This window comes from Schistocerca serialis, chromosome 2 (genome assembly GCF_023864345.2).
Source record: "Schistocerca serialis cubense isolate TAMUIC-IGC-003099 chromosome 2, iqSchSeri2.2, whole genome shotgun sequence".
Classification (NCBI taxonomy): Eukaryota; Metazoa; Arthropoda; class Insecta; order Orthoptera; family Acrididae; genus Schistocerca; species Schistocerca serialis.
This window is the reverse complement of record NC_064639.1, coordinates 286139053-286158618: the sequence shown is the minus strand read 5'-3', so window position 1 is coordinate 286158618 and position 19566 is coordinate 286139053. Positions and strand designations below refer to the sequence as shown.

At 38.4% G+C, this 19566-nt stretch overlaps 1 protein-coding gene across 1 annotated transcript in view; it reads right to left on the bottom strand.

Moving 5' to 3' along the window:
- Positions 1-251: 251 nt before the first annotated feature.
- The window catches only part of LOC126457054 (vesicle transport through interaction with t-SNAREs homolog 1A), a 42960-nt gene continuing 23645 nt past the window's right edge, over positions 252-19566 (bottom strand). The window contains exons 4-5 of the mRNA XM_050093043.1: positions 880-1091; positions 252-797 (exon numbers count right to left, since the gene is read on the bottom strand). Coding sequence (XP_049949000.1) covers positions 636-797; positions 880-1091 — 374 coding nt within the window. The 3' untranslated portion in view covers positions 252-635. The remainder of the gene's footprint in view (positions 798-879; positions 1092-19566) is intronic.

Here is a 19566-nt window from a genome sequence, read left to right as displayed (position 1 = left end):
TTCTAACGTATCACTTTTTCCTCCTCGAGGAAAGAATTAATAGCTCCAAAAACTAGGATACTTTCTTGTATTTGTCTATGCATGTATTGGCATTACTAGGAATTTTGACTCCCGAAGGTACATCTGTCTCATAATGTTACGTGTGAGCAGGTAACGTCAAATACACTTGCACAGCACAAACAAATGTTATTTCATGCAGTGAAGATGTCACACCTTCGTGGTGTTAGCTGAGTAAATAAAAACAGAACAAGCCAAAGTTCAGTAGGTGATGTAAATGGACTCTTGTAGCTGCACCAAACAACTAGCCTCTCTTGGTTGCCAAAGCGAAGCCTCAAAGATGCAAAATTAAGAAACGACAAAATTTCTGATAGATGTTTCTTCACAAATTTTACCAAATACCATTAAATATTCGCTGAAGATTTTGCTTCAAAACAGTCAACTATTTTCTTGCCAGACTTTCATACATTAATTTTCACTTGAAATAAGTTCACAGTAATATGTAAAATCAGGAATGTTTACAACCTTAAAAACATACAGTTGCCATGGCACAACCATACAATGAATACTACATTGGCACCATATTAATTAGATACATGGCTCTCAGAAACTCAGAAGTTCCATCATTAAATACAATTTTAATTAGTATGTTTCATTACCACTAAACTGATGACGACAACAATTGTCACAACAAAGACCACAGCAACACCATACAATATAAATCGATGTATCCATGAACGTCTCAACATTCCACTTATCAGTCTTGAACTAAGGCCAAGTTCTGCATTTGTTTCTCGTAGCTGAAAAATAAGGAGATTATAGTGAGGCAAAATAAAGTACTAAGTCACATTTCACAAATAAAGAGCATAACGCTATCGTTACCCTATTTCGTGATCGCTGTATAGTTTCCCGCTGAGAATTCAGATCCTGTAAAACCTGTGAACCAATTTCTTCGGTCTCCAAAATCATGCGATAGCCTGTTGTCAATTGCTTTCCCGTTCTCTCCAGTCTCTCTGAGTTATCCAATAGTGATCGCTTTTGTTCCTCAGTAACATTGACATTGTTACTGTAAATATCATCTTGAGAGTAAAGACCTTAAAACAAAGTGGGCAACAGATAAGTAGCAGCTATGTATGTGAAGAGAATATGAAAATCTCTACAAAATTTATGATAGTTAAGGAACAGTAGTGAAGTACAACATTTGGAAACTTATCAACACCTTTTTCAAATGTATCATTGTTTAAATTTTCATTTATCTACTATTATTTGTCTTTACATTAACAGAATAATGAAACATAATCTACATTCTACTTTCATAAATACATATAAAGTTATTCACAGTCATAATCTTTTCATGAATTTTGACCCACTGTGTGTGTGTGTGTGTGTGTGTGTGTGTGTGTGTGTGTGTGTGTGTGTGTGTGTGTGTTCATTTGCAAATAAATAATCAGCTACACCAAGCACTAATCACTAAGATAGTGCAGTAAAAATGATATATTCATAACAGATGGGGGAAGAAACCTATCTTATCTAGTTACAGATGGTCTCCAACTGGCAATACTATCATTTTTTCTTACCTTTTGTCCTACATTCAATTCCTCAGCTATCTTTTCAAGCACAGTGATTAACTGCTCATTGATACGACCATAGATTCCCTGAACAGAAAACTGTCACACCTGTCTACCAGAAGGGACAGCAAACGTGACCTGCAATAATACTATACAGGAGCAATGAGATACAACGATTGTAGAATTGCAGAACATAATTCTGAGCTCAATTGTAACGAGATTTTTTGAACAAAATACCAACAAACATGGGTTGCACAAACATTCACCATGTACAACTGAATTTGTGCTTTCATACATGACAGCCCAGAAGACACGAATCAATACAATCAGGTAGAAACAGTATTTCTTGACTACAGACACACATCTGACTCAGTACTGCATCCACATTTATTGATGAAAGTATGCCAAAATGGCCTATTTTTTGAGGCAAATTAAAAATAGTGAATCTATCTTTGTTTCACATCTGACTTATCTGTTGGATGCAGAAGGACCAAAAAACGCTTCTAATTATTTTACTGATTCACTGTTGTCCATCCATGTGAAAATGGCATCAGTTCAGGAGAAAGGCACATCCTGATCTTTGATATACAGTTATTGTGCAAAGGCAGTTTCATTCTGTTTACAAGAATATAGATGGATGAGAATGAAAGCATAGCTTGGCAGTTTCCTGGACACTGGTAGCATGCAGGGGTCAGCAAGTCTCTGCAGACTAAGTTTCAGGATGTTCACCAAGTATTCCAATGAACTCCATGCAAATGAATTTTTCAGACTACACAGGAACTTCAGATGTCATTCATAAGGTCCTCAAACTGCAGCTGTATCTATATTCATAGAAGATGCAGATTCTGCAGGCCATAAAGCCTGATGACAAGAAATGGCAATATGAATTTGCAAGCGCAATGTGTAACTGAATCATTAGAACCTTACTTTATAATATGTTTTGCGATGAGGCCACATTCCACATCTCAATCCACACAGGATGAGGCAAAAGGTGCAAGATAGCCCAAAAGTGAATGTTTTGTGGCACCTTATGTGCAACAGGATCACTGGACCGTTCTTTTTTCTAAGGAGATTGTCACAGGAATGGCATACCAGGAGATGTTTGCTTTTCTCCAGGTTGGAGACCTGCAACCAAATCCTTGGTTTCAACAAAATGGTGCTCCACTTCGTTCTTTGTTAGACTTTTGGACAACTCTGAATCTAAAATTCCCAGGACACTAGACAGGATGAGATGGGCTGTGAACTGACCTCCATTCTCATGACATCGCACCACTGGTTTTTTTCCTCTGGGGCTACATGAAGGACAGGGTGTTCGTCCCTGCAGTGCAGAACCTTCAATACCTCCAAACTTTCGGGTTCACATGGAAGTCTTTTGATTTGATCTATTTCTTTTAACTTAATAAGTCATAAAACTTATTTCTGAGAAGGAAATTTATTTCATTTAATTCTGGACTGGGATCAAACGGAAAATAGGGCATTTCTATGTAGACACACCAAATTATCTCATGGGTCATAAAATGAAACATGTGCCCGGATTGAGGATTTCTTGGTTGGAGAGTAATCAGCAGGTGCTGAAGTAAATACAGGTGTGTCCCACCCCAGAAGCATATAGGGGTCCTTGCTGTTCATGTTGCGTATTAATGACCTGGCAGAAAATAGTAACCTTACTCTGGCTTTTTGCAGATGATGCAGTTATCTATAAAGCATTTTTGTGAGAATGACAATACAGGTTGTAACCAAATGATCCATTATTCTTCAACTGTCAATTTATAAAGCAATTTCAATTAGGTGGTAAGTTCAGACCACTGCATGTAAATTTTAACCTCAGTAAAAGTATAAAGCATGTCACTATTCCCCTCGTCTCAAAATTGGCAAATGTACCACCACAGAGTGTGTATGCTCAACAGCTCTTCTGCCATGAGCTGCAAAATTGATGCAGGGAGTAGAGTTTGTTTAAGAATAGGTACAATAAATATCACTTAACGGTTACTGTCAATTTATTGGTTTTGTAATTGCCCTGTTCTCTAGAACTGTTAAGGTATATTGAAAATCTAGTATAAAATCATTTGAAACAATGATAATATTGCCTATGAAATTATCTTTGATGCTTTCCTTCTGAAGGCCATCTAACAAATATACATGTCTGACACCAGCCATCTTTTCGTACGTAGTGTACTATTCACAATCACAGAATTCTAACTAAATTATCTCCAGATTTGTGGCAGTTCTTGTTCGATAACATTTTTGCCTCAAACTGAAGTTTAGTTTCTTTAGCTCATATTTCCATTTGTCATGCTTCTGTACATTCTCTCTGTGGTATTCAAAGTATATCATAACATGTCTTTGCTGTTGCACTCTGCAGTGTCAGCAGGATTTAAACTCTTCTGCAATGCCATTTGTCATTGAGATTAGATTAGATTAGATTAGATTAGATTAATACAAGTTCCATGGATCATGAATATGATATTTCGTAATGATGTGGAACGAGTCGAATTTTCCAATACATGACATAATTAGGTTAATTTAACAACATACTTAAGTTAATATAACAACTTCATTTTTTTGTGTTTCTTTTGTTTTTCTTTATTTTTTATTTTTATTTTTTTAATATTTTTTTCTTAATTTATATCTAAAAATTCCTCTATGGAGTAGAAGGAGTTGTCATTCAGAAATTCTTTTAATTTCTTCTTAAATACTTGTTGGTTATCTGTCAGACTTTTGATACTGTTTGGTAAGTGACCAAAGACTTTAGTGCCAGTATAATTCACCCCTTTCTGTGCCAAAGTTAGATTTAATCGTGAATAGTGAAGATCATCCTTTCTCCTAGTATTGTAGTTATGCACACTGCTATTACTTTTGAATTGGGTTTGGTTGTTAATAACAAATTTCATAAGAGAGCATATATACTGAGAAGCTACTGTGAATATCCCTAGATCCTTAAATAAATGTCTGCAGGATGATCTTGGGTGGACTCCAGCTATTATTCTGATTACACGCTTTTGTGCAATAAATATTTTATTCCTCAGTGATGAATTACCCCAAAATATGATGCCACATGAAAGCAATGAGTGAAAATAGGCGTAGTAAGCTAATTTACTAAGATGTTTATCACCAAAATTTGCAATGACCCTTATTGCATAAGTAGCTGAACTCAAACGTTTCAGCAGATCATCAATGTGTTTCTTCCAATTTAATCTCTCATCAATGGACACACCTAAAAATTTGGAATATTCTACCTTAGCTATATGCTCCTGATTAAGGTCTATATTTATTAATGGTGTCATACCATTCACTGTACGGAACTGTATGTACTGTGTCTTATCAAAATTCAGTGAGAGTCCGTTTACAAGGAACCACTTAGTAATTTTCTGAAAGACAGTATTGACAATTTCATCAGTTAATTCTTGTTTGTCAGGTGTGATTACTATACTTGTATCATCAGCAAAGAGAACTAACTTTGCCTCTTCATGAATATAGAATGGCAAGTCATTAATAAATAATAAGAACAACAAAGGACCCAAGACTGACCCTTGTGGAACCCCATTCTTGATAGTTCCCCAGTTTGAGGAATGTGCTGATCTTTGCATGTTATGAGAACTACTTATTTCAACTTTCTGCACTCTTCCAGTTAGGTACGAATTAAACCATTTGTGCACTGTCCCACTCATGCCACAATACTTGAGCTTGTCTAGCAGAATTTCATGATTTACACAATCAAAAGCCTTTGAGAGATCACAAAAAATCCCAATGGGTGGTGTTCGGTTATTCATATCATTCAAAATTTGACTGGCGAAAGCATATATGGCATTTTCTGTTGAAAAACCTTTCTGGAAACCAAACTGACATTTTGTTAGTACTTCATTTTTACAGATATGTGAAGCTACTCTTGAATACATCACTTTCTCAAAAATTTTGGATAAAGCTGTTAGAAGGGAGATTGGACGGTAATTGTTGACATCAGATCTATCCCCCTTTTTATGCAAAGGTATAACAATAGCATATTTCAGTCTATCAGGGAAAATGCCCTGTTCCAGAGAGCTATTACACAGGTGGCTCAGAATCTTACTTATCTGTTGAGAACAAGCTTTTAGTATTTTGCTGGAAATGCCATCAATTCCATGTGAGTTTTTGCTTTTAAGCAAGTTTATTATTTTCCTAATTTCAGAGGGAGAAGTGGGTGAGATTTCAATTGCATCAAATTGCATAGGTATGGCCTCTTTCATTAACAGCCTAGCATCTTCTAATGAACACCTGGATCCTACTATATCCACAACATTTAGAAAATGATTATTAAAAATATTTTCAACTTCTGACTTTTTGTTCGTAAAGTTTTCATTCAATTTGATGGTAATACTGTCTTCCTCTGCTCTTGGTTGACCTGTTTCTCGTTTAATAATATTCCAAATTGTTTTAATTTTATTATCAGAGTTGCTGATTTCAGACATGTTACACATACTCCTGGATTTTTTAATAACTTTTCTTAATATAACACAGTAGTTTTTATAATGTTTGATAGTTTCTGGGTCACTACTCTTTCTTACTGTCAGATACATTTCCCTTTTCTGGTTACAAGATATTTTTATACCCTTAGTAAGCCATGGTTTGTTACAAGGTTTCTTATGAGTATATTTAACTATTTTCTTGGGGAAGCAGTTTTCAAATGCATTTACAAAAATGTCATGAAATAAATTATATTTTAAATTGGCATCAGGTTCACGGTACACCTCATCCCAGTCTAACTGCTGTAGGCTTTCCCTGAAATTCGCAATTGTTAAATCGTTGACTGAACGTACTACTTTGGAGGACTGTTTAGTATTGCTGAATGGAGCTGTGTCATATATTGTAACTAGCTGTGCACCATGATCAGAAAGACCATTCTCGACAGGCTGAGCATTTATCTGGTTAAACTTATCTTGGTCTATAAAGAAGTTATCTATCAGTGAGCTGCTATCCTTTACCACCCGAGTAGGAAAATCAATAACGGGTGTCAAATTGAAAGAACCAAGTAATACTTCAAGGTCATTTTTCCTATTACCCTCTTTAAGAGAATCTACATTGAAGTCCCCACAAATAATAATTTGCTTCCCTCTGTCTGACAGATAGCACAACAAGGAGTCCAAATTTTTCAGAAATAGATGAAAATTTCCTGATGGGGACCTATATACAGTTACAATTATAAATGTGCCTTTATTTAATTTAAGCTCACAGGCACATGCTTCTATATGTTTCTCTACACAAAACTTTTTTGTTTCTATACTTTTTGCACAATGATAACTTTTGACATATATGGCAACTCCTCCTTTCTCCATATTTTCTCTCATTACATGTGCAGAGAGCTTATATCCACTTACATTTACCTTATCCATATCAGTAACAATGTGATGCTCAGACAGGCATAGTATATCTATTTCATTCTCAGCTTCTAAATCTTCTAAACAAACCAGAAGCTCATCTACTTTATTCTTTAAACTCCCAATATTTTGATGAAATATACTTACATTATTTTTAATTATACTTTTACGAGAACCTTTCCTTATTCTAACATTTGCAGTACTCTCCTGTCTGAGTTTCTCATTGTGCGTAGGCCTAGTTCCTATACCAGTGGTCACATGGTGTTCAGAGAGGCAGATTATGTCAACTGGGTTGGGTGACTTTAATTCATCAATGCAATTACCTAGGACTGAGATACAACTTGGTGGAGATAAAATTTCTGGTGATTGGTGAAAATTTATAATTGACAGCTGTGATTGGTGATCCAATGTGCTAGAATTGTGCTGTTTAATTTCTTTCCTAAACTGAAGATTTGTTTCAATCCTAACCTCTCGTAGAACTTGAAATCTTTCTGTCTTACCTATCCTAAAAAAGGTACTGCTCCAACACCTGTAACCACTGGTATTTTACCATTCATGGCAGTGCCTCCCCCCCTTAAATTTCCTGCTATTACCCCAGCCAGTTTCCCCTTCCCTTTCCTGTTGAGATGTAGGCCGTGCCTGGTATAGTCCCACCTACTGAGATAATCAACAGGAACCACACCAATATGAGCCCCCGCACCCGACCCAAGCAGCCGTTCCAACTCCAAATTAACTCTCCCAACAGAAGAGTTCAAATGAGGCCGGTCATGGCGTCTCAGGACAGATACAAATTCAACATTGGTGTGTCTCGATGCCGATGCAATCTTTACCAGGTCACACTCTATACTGTACCCAGGATCTCTGTCGATGCTGTTCCCTGGCCCTCCCACAATAACCACGGTGTCTTCCCTGGTAAATCCTTTACAGAGTGAACCTAAATCCTCTGTCACCTGATCCAGACTAGCACTTGGTTTGAAAAAATTTGTGACCTGGTATTCTGGTCCTAATTCCTCCTGCAGAAGTTGGCCTACACCTCTGGCATGAGAACTGCCTAACAACAAAACTTTCTTCCTTTTCGATGACTTTCCTACATTCTTTTTCAATTTCCTATTGAAAGTTTGTTGTGTCCTGTCTACACCTACCTCTGCTTGAGGCTCATCAGTTTCTAACTGAAGCAACAGGTCAAACTTATTTTTGTCATTCACCACAAAACTGTCAGACTTAGTTCTAGGCCTGTTCCTTCTGCTACCTGTTGCCACTTCCCACCTCTCTTTGCCCTTCTCCCTCCTTAACCTGTCCAGATCTTCCCTAGCCTGATCTAGCTCAGCCTGAAGGGCAGCAATTTTCCCCTCCTGTTCCACTATCTTCCTATCTCTGCTGCAAATCCTACATAACCACTGATGAGCCTGATCCACTTTCCCAACACCCATGCCACTGCAGTCCCCCCAGTGAAAAAAACTACTGCATCCATCACACCAAACCCCGGAACTAACAATTCTACGGCAAGTCAGGCACTTCTCACTCATGGCAAAAATAATACTTTAGCTAGAATAAATGAATTAAATTACCGAAAATCAAAAAAGACGTTACAAGAATTAAGCCTATTCACAAATGTATATAAGCAAGTTTCTGATTTAAAATTCCGCTGTTTTTCTGAGATCTGTATTAAAACAATGAAGGTATACGCTATTTATTATATATTTCACTCGATGGAATGAAAAAAAAGGACAATTAAACGAGATACTTTAACTTCGATTCTCCAAAAATGTTACGAGAATTAGGCCTATAAACAAATGTATATAAGCAAGTTTCTGATATAAAGTTACGCTGTTTTTCTGAAATCTGTATTAAAACAATGAAGTTATTCGCTATTTACGGTAGTTTACTTATTTGTTACCGAGAAACTAGTTAAATTACCACAAGAAATAAACACGTTTACAAAATTTAAGCCTAAGCGCGACTTCGCGAAGTTACGATCTTTTCGTGTTTTCTGAAAAAATACGCAAAGAAAAGTCAAACCTTTAACAGCAAGACTAAACGATACACTAATGCACGTATTTAATTTGTTGTCGGCGTTAAACTAAATTATATTCCTGTCTAAATCACTTAACTTTCTGGAAATGGTTTCTGGCGTCACTTACTCGGCGGCCATCTTGCTCAACCAAGAAACTTCTGACTTTTTGTTCGTAAAGTTTTCATTCAATTTGATGGTAATACTGTCTTCCTCTGCTCTTGGTTGACCTGTTTCTCGTTTAATTATATTCCAAATTGTTTTAATTTTATTATCAGAGTTGCTGATTTCAGACATGATACACATACTCCTGGATTTTTTAATAACTTTTCTTAATATAACACAGTAGTTTTTATAATGTTTGATAGTTTCTGGGTCACTACTCTTTCTTGCTGTCAGATACATTTCCCTTTTCCGGTTACAAGATATTTTTATACCCTTAGTAAGCCATGGTTTGTTACAAGGTTTCTTATGAGTATATTTAACTATTTTCTTGGGGAAGCAGTTTTCAAATGCATTTACAAAAATGTCATGAAATAAATTATATTTTAAATTGGCATCAGGTTCACGGTACACCTCATCCCAGTCTAACTGCTGTGGGCTTTCCCTGAAATTCGCAATTGTTAAATCGTTGACTGAACGTACTACTTTGGAGGACTGTTTAGTATTGCTGAATGGAGCTATGTCATATATTGTAACTAGCTGTGCACCATGATCAGAAAGACCATTCTCGACAGGCTGAGCATTTATCTGGTTAAACTTATCTTGGTCTATAAAGGAGTTATCTATCAGTGAGCTGCTATCCTTTACCACCCGAGTAGGAAAATCAATAACGGGTGTCAAATTGAAAGAACCAAGTAATACTTCATCATAGATATGACTGAGCCATATTAATCCAAACTATAAAATGCCACACAACATACATCCACAAGGAAAATTATTATCAACAGCAAATGGATAATTTGTTGAGTTGGTGAGTACTCTACTGGTGATGACATCTTTGATAAGAGAAATATTAGCCAATTTGCATACAAAATGCTCAACTTTTCGTCTAATTGAAATTGCAATTTCTTTATAAATTAACAGATGACTAATAATGATGTATCTGGTTACACACTACATTTCCCACAAAAATAGAACATTAAAAATAGGAAGTTATTAACAATCAATCATATTTTCTTCCCCTACAATATTGTTTTATGATGAAGATTGGTTAGCAATGAATAAAATATACTATTTTTCTGGAGGTTTTTGTCTTTGCCAGCATCATTTCATTACCATGCCTTCCTTGCATCTAAGTTTTGCAACATTTCAGCACACATCTCTTCCTCACTCATTGTTTTCTTCTTTAAAAGTACTTTTGTATGGCTGTCAAGTACTTCAGGTTTTATTTATTCACTGATCGACAGTGCTGGGGGCACCAGCATGGTGCAGTAAGCTTCTTAACCCATTCAGGTGTGGGTCTGAGGTGTTTCAATTTCTGCCAACTACGGGATACTGCGAGAATTCCAATGGTCGACACACGCAGGAAAAGTGGTACCTCCACTTGCCATTTCATGGTTCCATATAGTATGGTCTTATTGGGTATGGTATGTCCCTGATTGCCTTCAATCTGGACTCCAACTCACACTGTTAATTACAGGGGGACTAAGAATTTGACACTGCATCAAAAGCCATATTTAAAATAGTATATTTCACACACACACAAGATAATGCGAGTGGTGGAAATGATGTTAAGGAAAAAATGAAACTCAGATAAGGAACAGGAGCTAGAGCAGGATATATACAGAGGGGTCCAAAAAGATGTATCCACTGTTTAAAAGTCCATAACTGGCAAACTAACTGACAGAGTTGTGTCATCTTTGGTAGTGTAATAGTTTGTAGTTCCGGCAATCGCCACACAAGTGTAGTATTGCGTTGTTTTGTTTTGTCAGATGACAGTCGCCCAATAGTCAGTGCTTCCTACTTAGTTGCACCTAGTTACTCGATTAAACCTGGCTGGCGCAAGGCTTACATTCAATGAAAGGAAGTCAGTTTTGAAGTGGTATTTTAAGTACAAATACATTAATGAGGTTCAACAGCAATGGTGAAATGAGTATCAAACAGAGCCACAGACACGTTTAACGATTCGTCGCATTTGAGACAAATTTGAAGCCGAAGGGTGCGTTAAAGATGTACACAAATAACGATCTGGATGACCTGTAACAGTAACAAGTCCAGCTGACTCCCGTCGTCTGTTACAACAGTTCACTCACTCACCACAGAAGTCTGTGAGACAGTGCGACCGTGAAACTGGAGTGAGTCGCTCAAGTGTTTGGCGAATTTTGAAGACAGCAAAGTGGAAGTGCTACATCCCACGACTGCTACACGCAATAATCGAGGATTACCCAGATCGTAGAATGGAGTACTGTGAGTGGTTTACTAACATGGTGTGCAACAATCAAGAGTTTGCAGAGATGATTGTGTGGTTGATGAGGCACAGTTCAAACTCAATGGTACAGTAAATCGCCACAATTGCATCCACTGGGCCGCCGAAAATCCGAACGTCCGTGTAGACAAAGCCGTGAATTTTCCAGGAGTAAATGTGTGGTGTGGGTTGTCTTACCGGCACTTGATTGGGCCATTCTTCTTTGATGGCACAGTTACCGATAAGGTGTACCTTCAGAAGCTTCAGACATCCATTTTACCTGCCATCTGAGACTTGTATGGAGATGAAAGAGTTTACTTTCAACAAGATGGTGCCCCAGCCCACTATCAAAATCGTGTTAGGGCGTATTTCAATGAAAATCTACCAGGAAGATGGATAGGCCACAGAGGTGCTGTGGAGTATCCACCACATTCCCCAGACCTAACTCCTCTGGACTTTTACCTGTGGGGAACACTAAAGGATGTCATTTATCAACAAAAGCCCCGCACATTGGATGAACTTCGAGAATCCATCGTACATTCATGTGCAAATATCCAACTGAACATGTTGCAGTCAATAGTTCATGCTGCAGTTCGGCAGCACCATTTGTGTGTGGATGTTAATGGTGACCATTTCGAACACCTACAGCGATATCTTTGAGTTGGACTTTAAGTTACACTTTCACGAAAAATGAGACAACTCCGTCCATTAGTTTGCAAGTTATGGACTTTTAAACAGTGGATACATTTTTTGGACTCCTCTGTATGTGGGCAAGGAAAAGAAATTCCCGGATTTTTCCCAGTTAAAAATACATTTTTTCCACGTGAAAATACACTACTATTTCCGTGTTAAGTGACATATATTTTCCTTCGGAACTGTGGGGGTGGGGATTACGTGTTCTGGAGAGGTCTTTGATGAACAGCAAAATATTTTCATGCTACAAAAGAATATATATTCGAATTCCACCAAACACAGCACATTAGTTTCTGAAGCATTGAAATGGAGATTGCTTTGTGCTTTAATAAGCCAATCATAGCTCATGTCACAAGATCCCTCCAGCTGATGACAGCAGATATTCAGAGCTGAGGCCACGTGATGTAGTAAGCCAACACCAACTTCACTGTTCAGGAATGCTAACACACAAATAGGAAAAGTTGATGGTTTTATTTAATATACGTAGTGTAGCTACAAGAAAAGATAAGCTTTGAAATATAATATTGATCTTTTTTGCATTTTACACTTTAATTCTTCTAAGTGACTGGCCCTCAAAAGCGTTAAGCTTTAAATGAGAATCAAATGCTCTGTGATTTACGAAATTCAAAGCACATTCACACATATAACATAATTCATCTTGCGTAAAATGAAATTTACTTTGAAAGTAATGCCTTTCAACCAATATTCGCTGTATTTTCCCGTGACCTATTAGAATTTGTTCCAGCACTTGACAGAGTACCATGTGCAGCTACAATGACATAGGAAACCCACATGTTCGTACCTATATAACATTAAGAGATCTTACATTATATCATAAACAAAACAGGGCATCATGGTATACTCCAAGAGCATCAGTATTTCATAACCCATAATTAAATGCGCGATTTAGCTTAAAGTGCACATTCGTTTGTCGAGATTCACAAAGAAAAAGGCCCCAACATGATATTAAGCTTTTCAGTGAGGTTATTGGGCTGCAAATTATCTTGGATCACCAGTATTGTAATATCTAACATTTAGTTCCTTATTACGGCATAATGCCATGTGTGCCAGAAGATAAAAATGAGCACTTTTAATTCAACAAACAGTTGACACTAGCCAATAGCGTCGGATGAAAATCATCATTTCAAGTAAATTGACTGCCTCTGTGGAAAATATTAATGAAAGCCAAATTTCTTTGGCAAATTGACAAAAATAACTTTATTGTTCTGCAGGCAATTAATGTGCGACTGCCAAAAACCTAGAAATAAAATAAAATCAGAAAACTGAAACTAATAACATATTTTAGCCTTCCATAATTATGTGAAAGTATTTTAATTCACTGCTAGCTCCCAGCAACAGAAATCCATTTTGTTTTCATTTGACATGAGAGCTGTAAACGTAGAGAGACAGCAAAATCACTAAACCTAAACATGGGTCGAGTGGAGACTACCCCCCTCCCCACAACAGCTCAGATTGCTCTGTGCATGCACGGATGTGGCAGCTTGGGCACACCAGAAAAATTTTTCCGGGTGGCATCTGGCTGCTTGTTGTTGCTGCCGATACAGCAACAGCCGCACTTCAAGTAGTCGTAAGCGGAGGAGCTGCAGCTCAGAAGTCACCCAGAACCCTGGGTCAGGGGAAGACTTACTGGATGGAATGAGAAGTCTTTCCTTCTCATCCCATCAGGTAAGTCTCCCCTGACCTGGGGTTCTGGGTGACTTCTGAACTGTAACCTGTTTCCTGAACCTCTCCAGCCCTTTTCCTTCAACCCACTTCCTTCCCCTTCAATTCTTCTGTCACAAGAAGCAGCCACTGGCTCCAAACTGTTGCATGAGTTAAGCCTTTGTGTGTGTGTGTGTGTGTGGGTGGGTGGGTGTACGCGTGCGTGTTACTCATGCCACCACTTGGTGAGTATACATTTTTTTATTCTTTTTAATCCATCAAATCACGAAATATCATTATTTATGCATGACATCACTTGTTAGTCAATTCAGTTAACAACTTTCATGTCCTCTGTTTTGCTGTCTTATAAGGGAATAAGACTACTTGTCTTTCAGTTTGTATGAATATGTTCATGTTTCAAAAATTCTGAAGCAACTTTATATTTAGTTTCCTCTTAAGAACTGATGATATCTACAGGGATGAACCTGGTTATCCATCCAAATAACATAAGACTCGACAGATTGTGGATTCTTCTGTCGGCAGATAAAGAAATTTCCTTCTGGTATATATGAAACTGCAAAAAGGTGGGAATTTAAGGAGGTGGGACCTGGATAAACTGACTAAACCAGAGGATGAACAGAGTTTCAGGGACAGCATAAGGGAACAACTGACAGGAATGGGGGAAAGAAATACAATAGAAGAAGAATGGGTACCTCTGAGGAATGAAGTAGTGAAGGCAGCAGAGGATCAAGTAGGTAAAAAGACGAGGGCTAGTAGAAATCCTTGGGTAACAGAAGAAATATTGAATTTAATTGATGAAAGGAGAAAATGTAAAAACGCAGTAAATGAAGCAGGCAAAAAGGAATACAAACGTCTCAAAAATGAGATCGACAGGTAGTGCAAAATGGCTAAGCGGGGATGGCTAGAGGACAAATGTAAGGATGTAGAGGCTTATCTCACTAGGGGTAAGATAGATACTGCCTACAGCAAATTAAAGAGACCTTTGGAGAAAAGAGAGTCACTTGTATGAATATCAAGAGCTCAGATGGAAACCCAGTTCTAAGCAAAGAAGGGAAAGCAGAAAGGTGGAAGGAGTATATAAAGGGTCTATACAAGGGTGATGTACTTGAGGACAATATTATGGAAATGGAAGAGGATGTCGATGAAGATGAAATGGGAGATATGATACTGCATGAAGAGTTTGACAGAGCACTGATAGACCTGAGTCGAAACAAGTCCCCGGGAGTAGACAACATTCCATTGGAACTACTGACGGCCTCGGGAGAGCCAGTCCTGACAAAACTCTACCATCTGGTGAGCAAGATGTATGAGACAGGCGAAATACCCTCAGACTTCAAGAAGAATATAATAATTTCAATCCCAAAGAAAGCAGGTGTTGACAGATGTGAAAATTACCGATCTATCAGTTTAATAAGTCACAGCTGCAAAATACTAACAAGAATTCTTTACAGACTAATGGAAAAACTGGTAGAAGTTGACCTCGGCGAAGATCATTTTGGATTCCATAGAAATGTTGGAACACGTGACGCAATACTGACCCTACGACTTATCTTAGAAAATAGATTAAGGAAAGGCAAACCTACGTTTCTAGCATTTGTAGACTTAGAGAAAGCTTTTGACAATGTTGGCTGGAATGCTCTCTTTCAAATTCTAAAGGTGGCAGGGGTAAAATACAGGGAGCGAAAGGCTATTTACAATTTGTACAGAAACCAGAAGGCAGTTATAAGAGTCGAGGGGTATGAAAGGGAAGCAGTGGTTGGGTAGGGAGTGAGACAGGGTTGTAGCCTCTCCCCGATGTTATTCGATCTGTATATTGAGCAAGCAGTAAAAGAAACAAAAGAAAAGTTCGGAGTAGGTATTAAAATCCATGGAGAAGAAATAAAAACTTTGAGGTTCGCCGATGACTTGGAAGAGCAGTTGAACGGAATAGACAGTGTCTTGAAAGGAGGATATAAGATGAACATCAACAAAAGCAAAACGAGGATAATGGAATGTAGTCAAATTAAGTCAGGTGATGCTGTGAGAATTAGAGATGAGACACTTAAAGTAGTAAAGGAGTTTTGCTATCTCAGGAGCAAAATAACTGATGATGGTTGAAGTAGAGAGGATATAAAATGTAGACTGGCAATGGCAAAGAAAGCGTTTCTGAAGAAGAGAAATTAGTTAACATCGAGTACAGATTTGAGTGTCTGACAGGGTGTATACGTGGACAAGGAAAAAAAATTCCCGGATTTCCCGGTTAAAAATACACTTTCTCCCGGATGAAAACACACTTTTTCCATGTTAAGTGACAGTATACTCTTCCTCGGCACTGTAAAAGTCATCAATCCTTTGAATGTTTATGGTTTTATATACCGACGTATAATTTCCCGGCACTTTAGAAAACGAAACGTAGGAGGAAAAACACATTCTGAAAGACCTTTGATGTGCAGCAACATGTACGCTGCATATTTTCGTATTACGAAGGTATAAATTTGAATTCCACCAAATAACGCATGTCACTTTCCGAAGCATTGAAACTGAGACTGCGATGCGCTTTTGTAAGCATCATAGCTCATTCACGTGATCTCGCCAGCTCATGACAGCAATAGGACACGTGATGTAGTCAGCCAATAGCAAGATCACTCTTAAGTAGCGCGAATACACAAATAAGAAAAGTTAATGGCTTAAATATATATACATAGCATTTACATATAATATTGGTCTCTAAGATTAATAAGTTGGAAGAGAAGCTAAGCTTCCACATATAATGTTGATTTTTTTTGCGCTTGTTGCACTTTAAGATACACACACAAATGTGCCAGTAAAATTTTTAATAATGACGCAAATGTCTCATCTTCTGGGATCGAAATACTTCTAAATGGTCGTCCTCAAAGAGTTGATTTTTAAATGAGAGTCAAATGCTTTGTGTTTTAAGAAATTCATTGTACATTCTCGCACATAATTCATCTTGCGTAAAAGGAAATCTGCTTTGAATGTAACGCTTTTCAAACCACCATTCGCAATATTTTCCCACCACCTGTTAGAAATAGGTTCGTTTCAGCAGTTGCTAGAAAGCGCCAGATAACTGGCATCACCGCGCTTGCGCAGCCACGATGACGCAGGAAGCCCATATGTTCGTACGTGTAAAACATTAAAAGATCTTACATATGTCATAAAAGAAACAAGACATCAAAGGATACTCCAAGAGCATCGGGATTTCGCGAACCATACTAAAGAGCATAATTCAGCTTAAAATGCACATCCGTATGTAAATTTTCTTGGAGTACCAGTACTCAAGTTTGGTTCTTTATTATAGCATAATGCCATACGTGCAAAAAATGGCTCTGAGCACTATGGGACTCAACTTCTGAGGTCATTAGTCCCCTAGAACTTAGAACTAGTTAAACCTAACTAACCGAAGGACATCACACACATCCATGCCCGAGGCAGGATTCGAACCTGCGACCGTAGCGGTCTCGCGGTTCCAGACTGCAGTGCCCAGAACCGCACGTCCACTTCGGCCGGCGCCATACGTGCACTTGAAATGAAGCGAACAGTTGAAACTAGCCAATAGTGTGAAATTAAACACTTCATTTCAAATAAATTTACTACCTCAGTAGAAAGGATTAATAAAAGCCAAATCTCTTTAGCAAACCAGCAAAAATAACTTCATTGTTCTGTAAGGCGATTAATGCTTGACTGTCAAAGGTGGAAATAAAATCTGAAATTATTAACATATTTTATCCTGCCATAATTATGCGAACGTATTTTGAATCATTTGATAGCTCCCGAACACAAAAATCAGATTTGTTATCATTTAACATGAGAGCAATAAACGAAGAGGAAACAACAAAATCACTAAACGTAAACACAGGTCACTACCCACCTCCCCACCACAACTCTGACTGTTCTGTGCATCAGCCCCGGATCTATGATATTTCCGAACCGGGGCAATATTAAGTAGTGGCACCCAGCCACACTTCCGTAACCAGAAACGGGAGAAGGTACTACTCATACGCGACTCAACTGCGCATGTGCAAGAGCCCGCCCACAACTGCTCAAACGAATCTAATTTAAACAGTTGTCATGTCACGCTCATCAGTGGCAATTTGTTGTTATAAAGCACTGCATAGTGTTTCTAAAGCCTTTGACACACTTTACTGTTGGCAGACGCTTGTACGAGCACTGTTTTGTTGTTGTATATGGCGCATTTCCTTTGCAACTTAAGTTTTATTTTCGTTTTTTTTCTCCCGTTCATGTTTTGTTGCTGCAGTATCATTCTGCAGTAGCGGGATACAATAATTCCTTTGTTAGAGTATTGGTTCTTACCAGTCAAAATCACAAAAATTTAACTGAAAACTAAAACAATGAAAAACTCCCGGAATTCTAAACAATTCCCGGGTTTTTCCCGGTTTTCTCCCGGATGGAAAAATTCCCGGGTTTTCCCCGGATCTCCCGGGTCGTATTCACCCTGTGTCAGGAAGTCGTTTCTGAAAGTATTTGTATGGAGTGTAGCCATGTATGGAAGTGAAACATGGACGATAAATAGTTTGGACAAGAAGAGAATGGAAGCTTTCGAAATGTGGTGCTACAGAAGAATGCTGAAGATTAGATGGGTAGATCACGTAACCAATGAGGAGGTATTGAATAGAATTAGGGAGAAAAGGAGTTTGTGGCACAACTTGACAAGAAGAAGGGACCGGTTGGTAGGACATGTTCTGAGGCATCAAGGGATCACAAATTTAGCATTGGAGGGCAGCGTGGAGGGTAAAAATTGTAAGAGGGAGACCAACAGATGAATACACTAAGCAGATTCAGAAGGATGTACGTTGCAGTAAGTACTGGGAGATGAAGAAGCTTGCACAGGATAGAGTAGCATGGAGAGCTGCATCAAACCAGTCTCAGGACTGAAGACAACAAACTTACAAGACTGAACTGCTGGCTAGTACTCACCTTCAGGAGGCAACATTTTAGAGTACTGCCCACAAGACATACATCTTTACTTATAAAGTGTGATTTTGCTAAATGGGAGTGCAAACTGCAGGAAACGATTCCTGAAAAACAGTCAGGAACTTATGGTCACTTGAAGGTGGAGAGAAAAGATCTTTGACAGTGTTTGCAGTATCAGCACCAAGCAGTTTGTCTGCCAGCATGGGGAAAGCCAGATGACCATCAGAACGTTCTCCACAGTAACTACCACTAACTGTATCACTCACAATTCATGCAGACCGTATTACCTACAGACTGGCCTCTATGGCAACAGTTTCATTGCTGGCTCATTGAACAATCTATCATAGTGCTCGTTTGTCTGTCACCCATCCTATTCACAGATGAGGCCATCTTTACAAGGGCCAGTAGCATCAGCCTTTACACCACTCGCCTGTGGGGTTGGGTTGTTTGGGGAAGGAGACCACACAGCGAGGTCATTGGTCTCATTGGATTAGGGAAGGATGGGGAAGGAAGTCGGCCATGCCCTTTGAAAGGAACCATCCTGGCATTTTCCTGGAGTGATTTCGGGAAATCACGGAAAACGTAAATCAGGATGACCGGATGAGGGATTGAACTGTCATCCTCCAAAATGCGAGTCCAGTGTCTAACCACTGCGCCACCTCGCTCGGTCCACTCACCTTTGGATTGATAGGATGCTTAAAGGGGCCAAACTACTAGGTCATCAGTCTCTCTGTCCTCAGACAGAAAGAAAGATCTATATGATTCCAGATCAGAGATCACCTACTACGCAAGACCCAGGGGAAGAAAACCCCAAGGTCTATCAACCAATGTCAGTGAATATGAGATAAGGGACTAAAAGAAGAAAGGGAGCCAAAGAAGAAAAGAAAGGTGGACCATCTAGGTAGCAGCCGGAAGCCCCTGAAA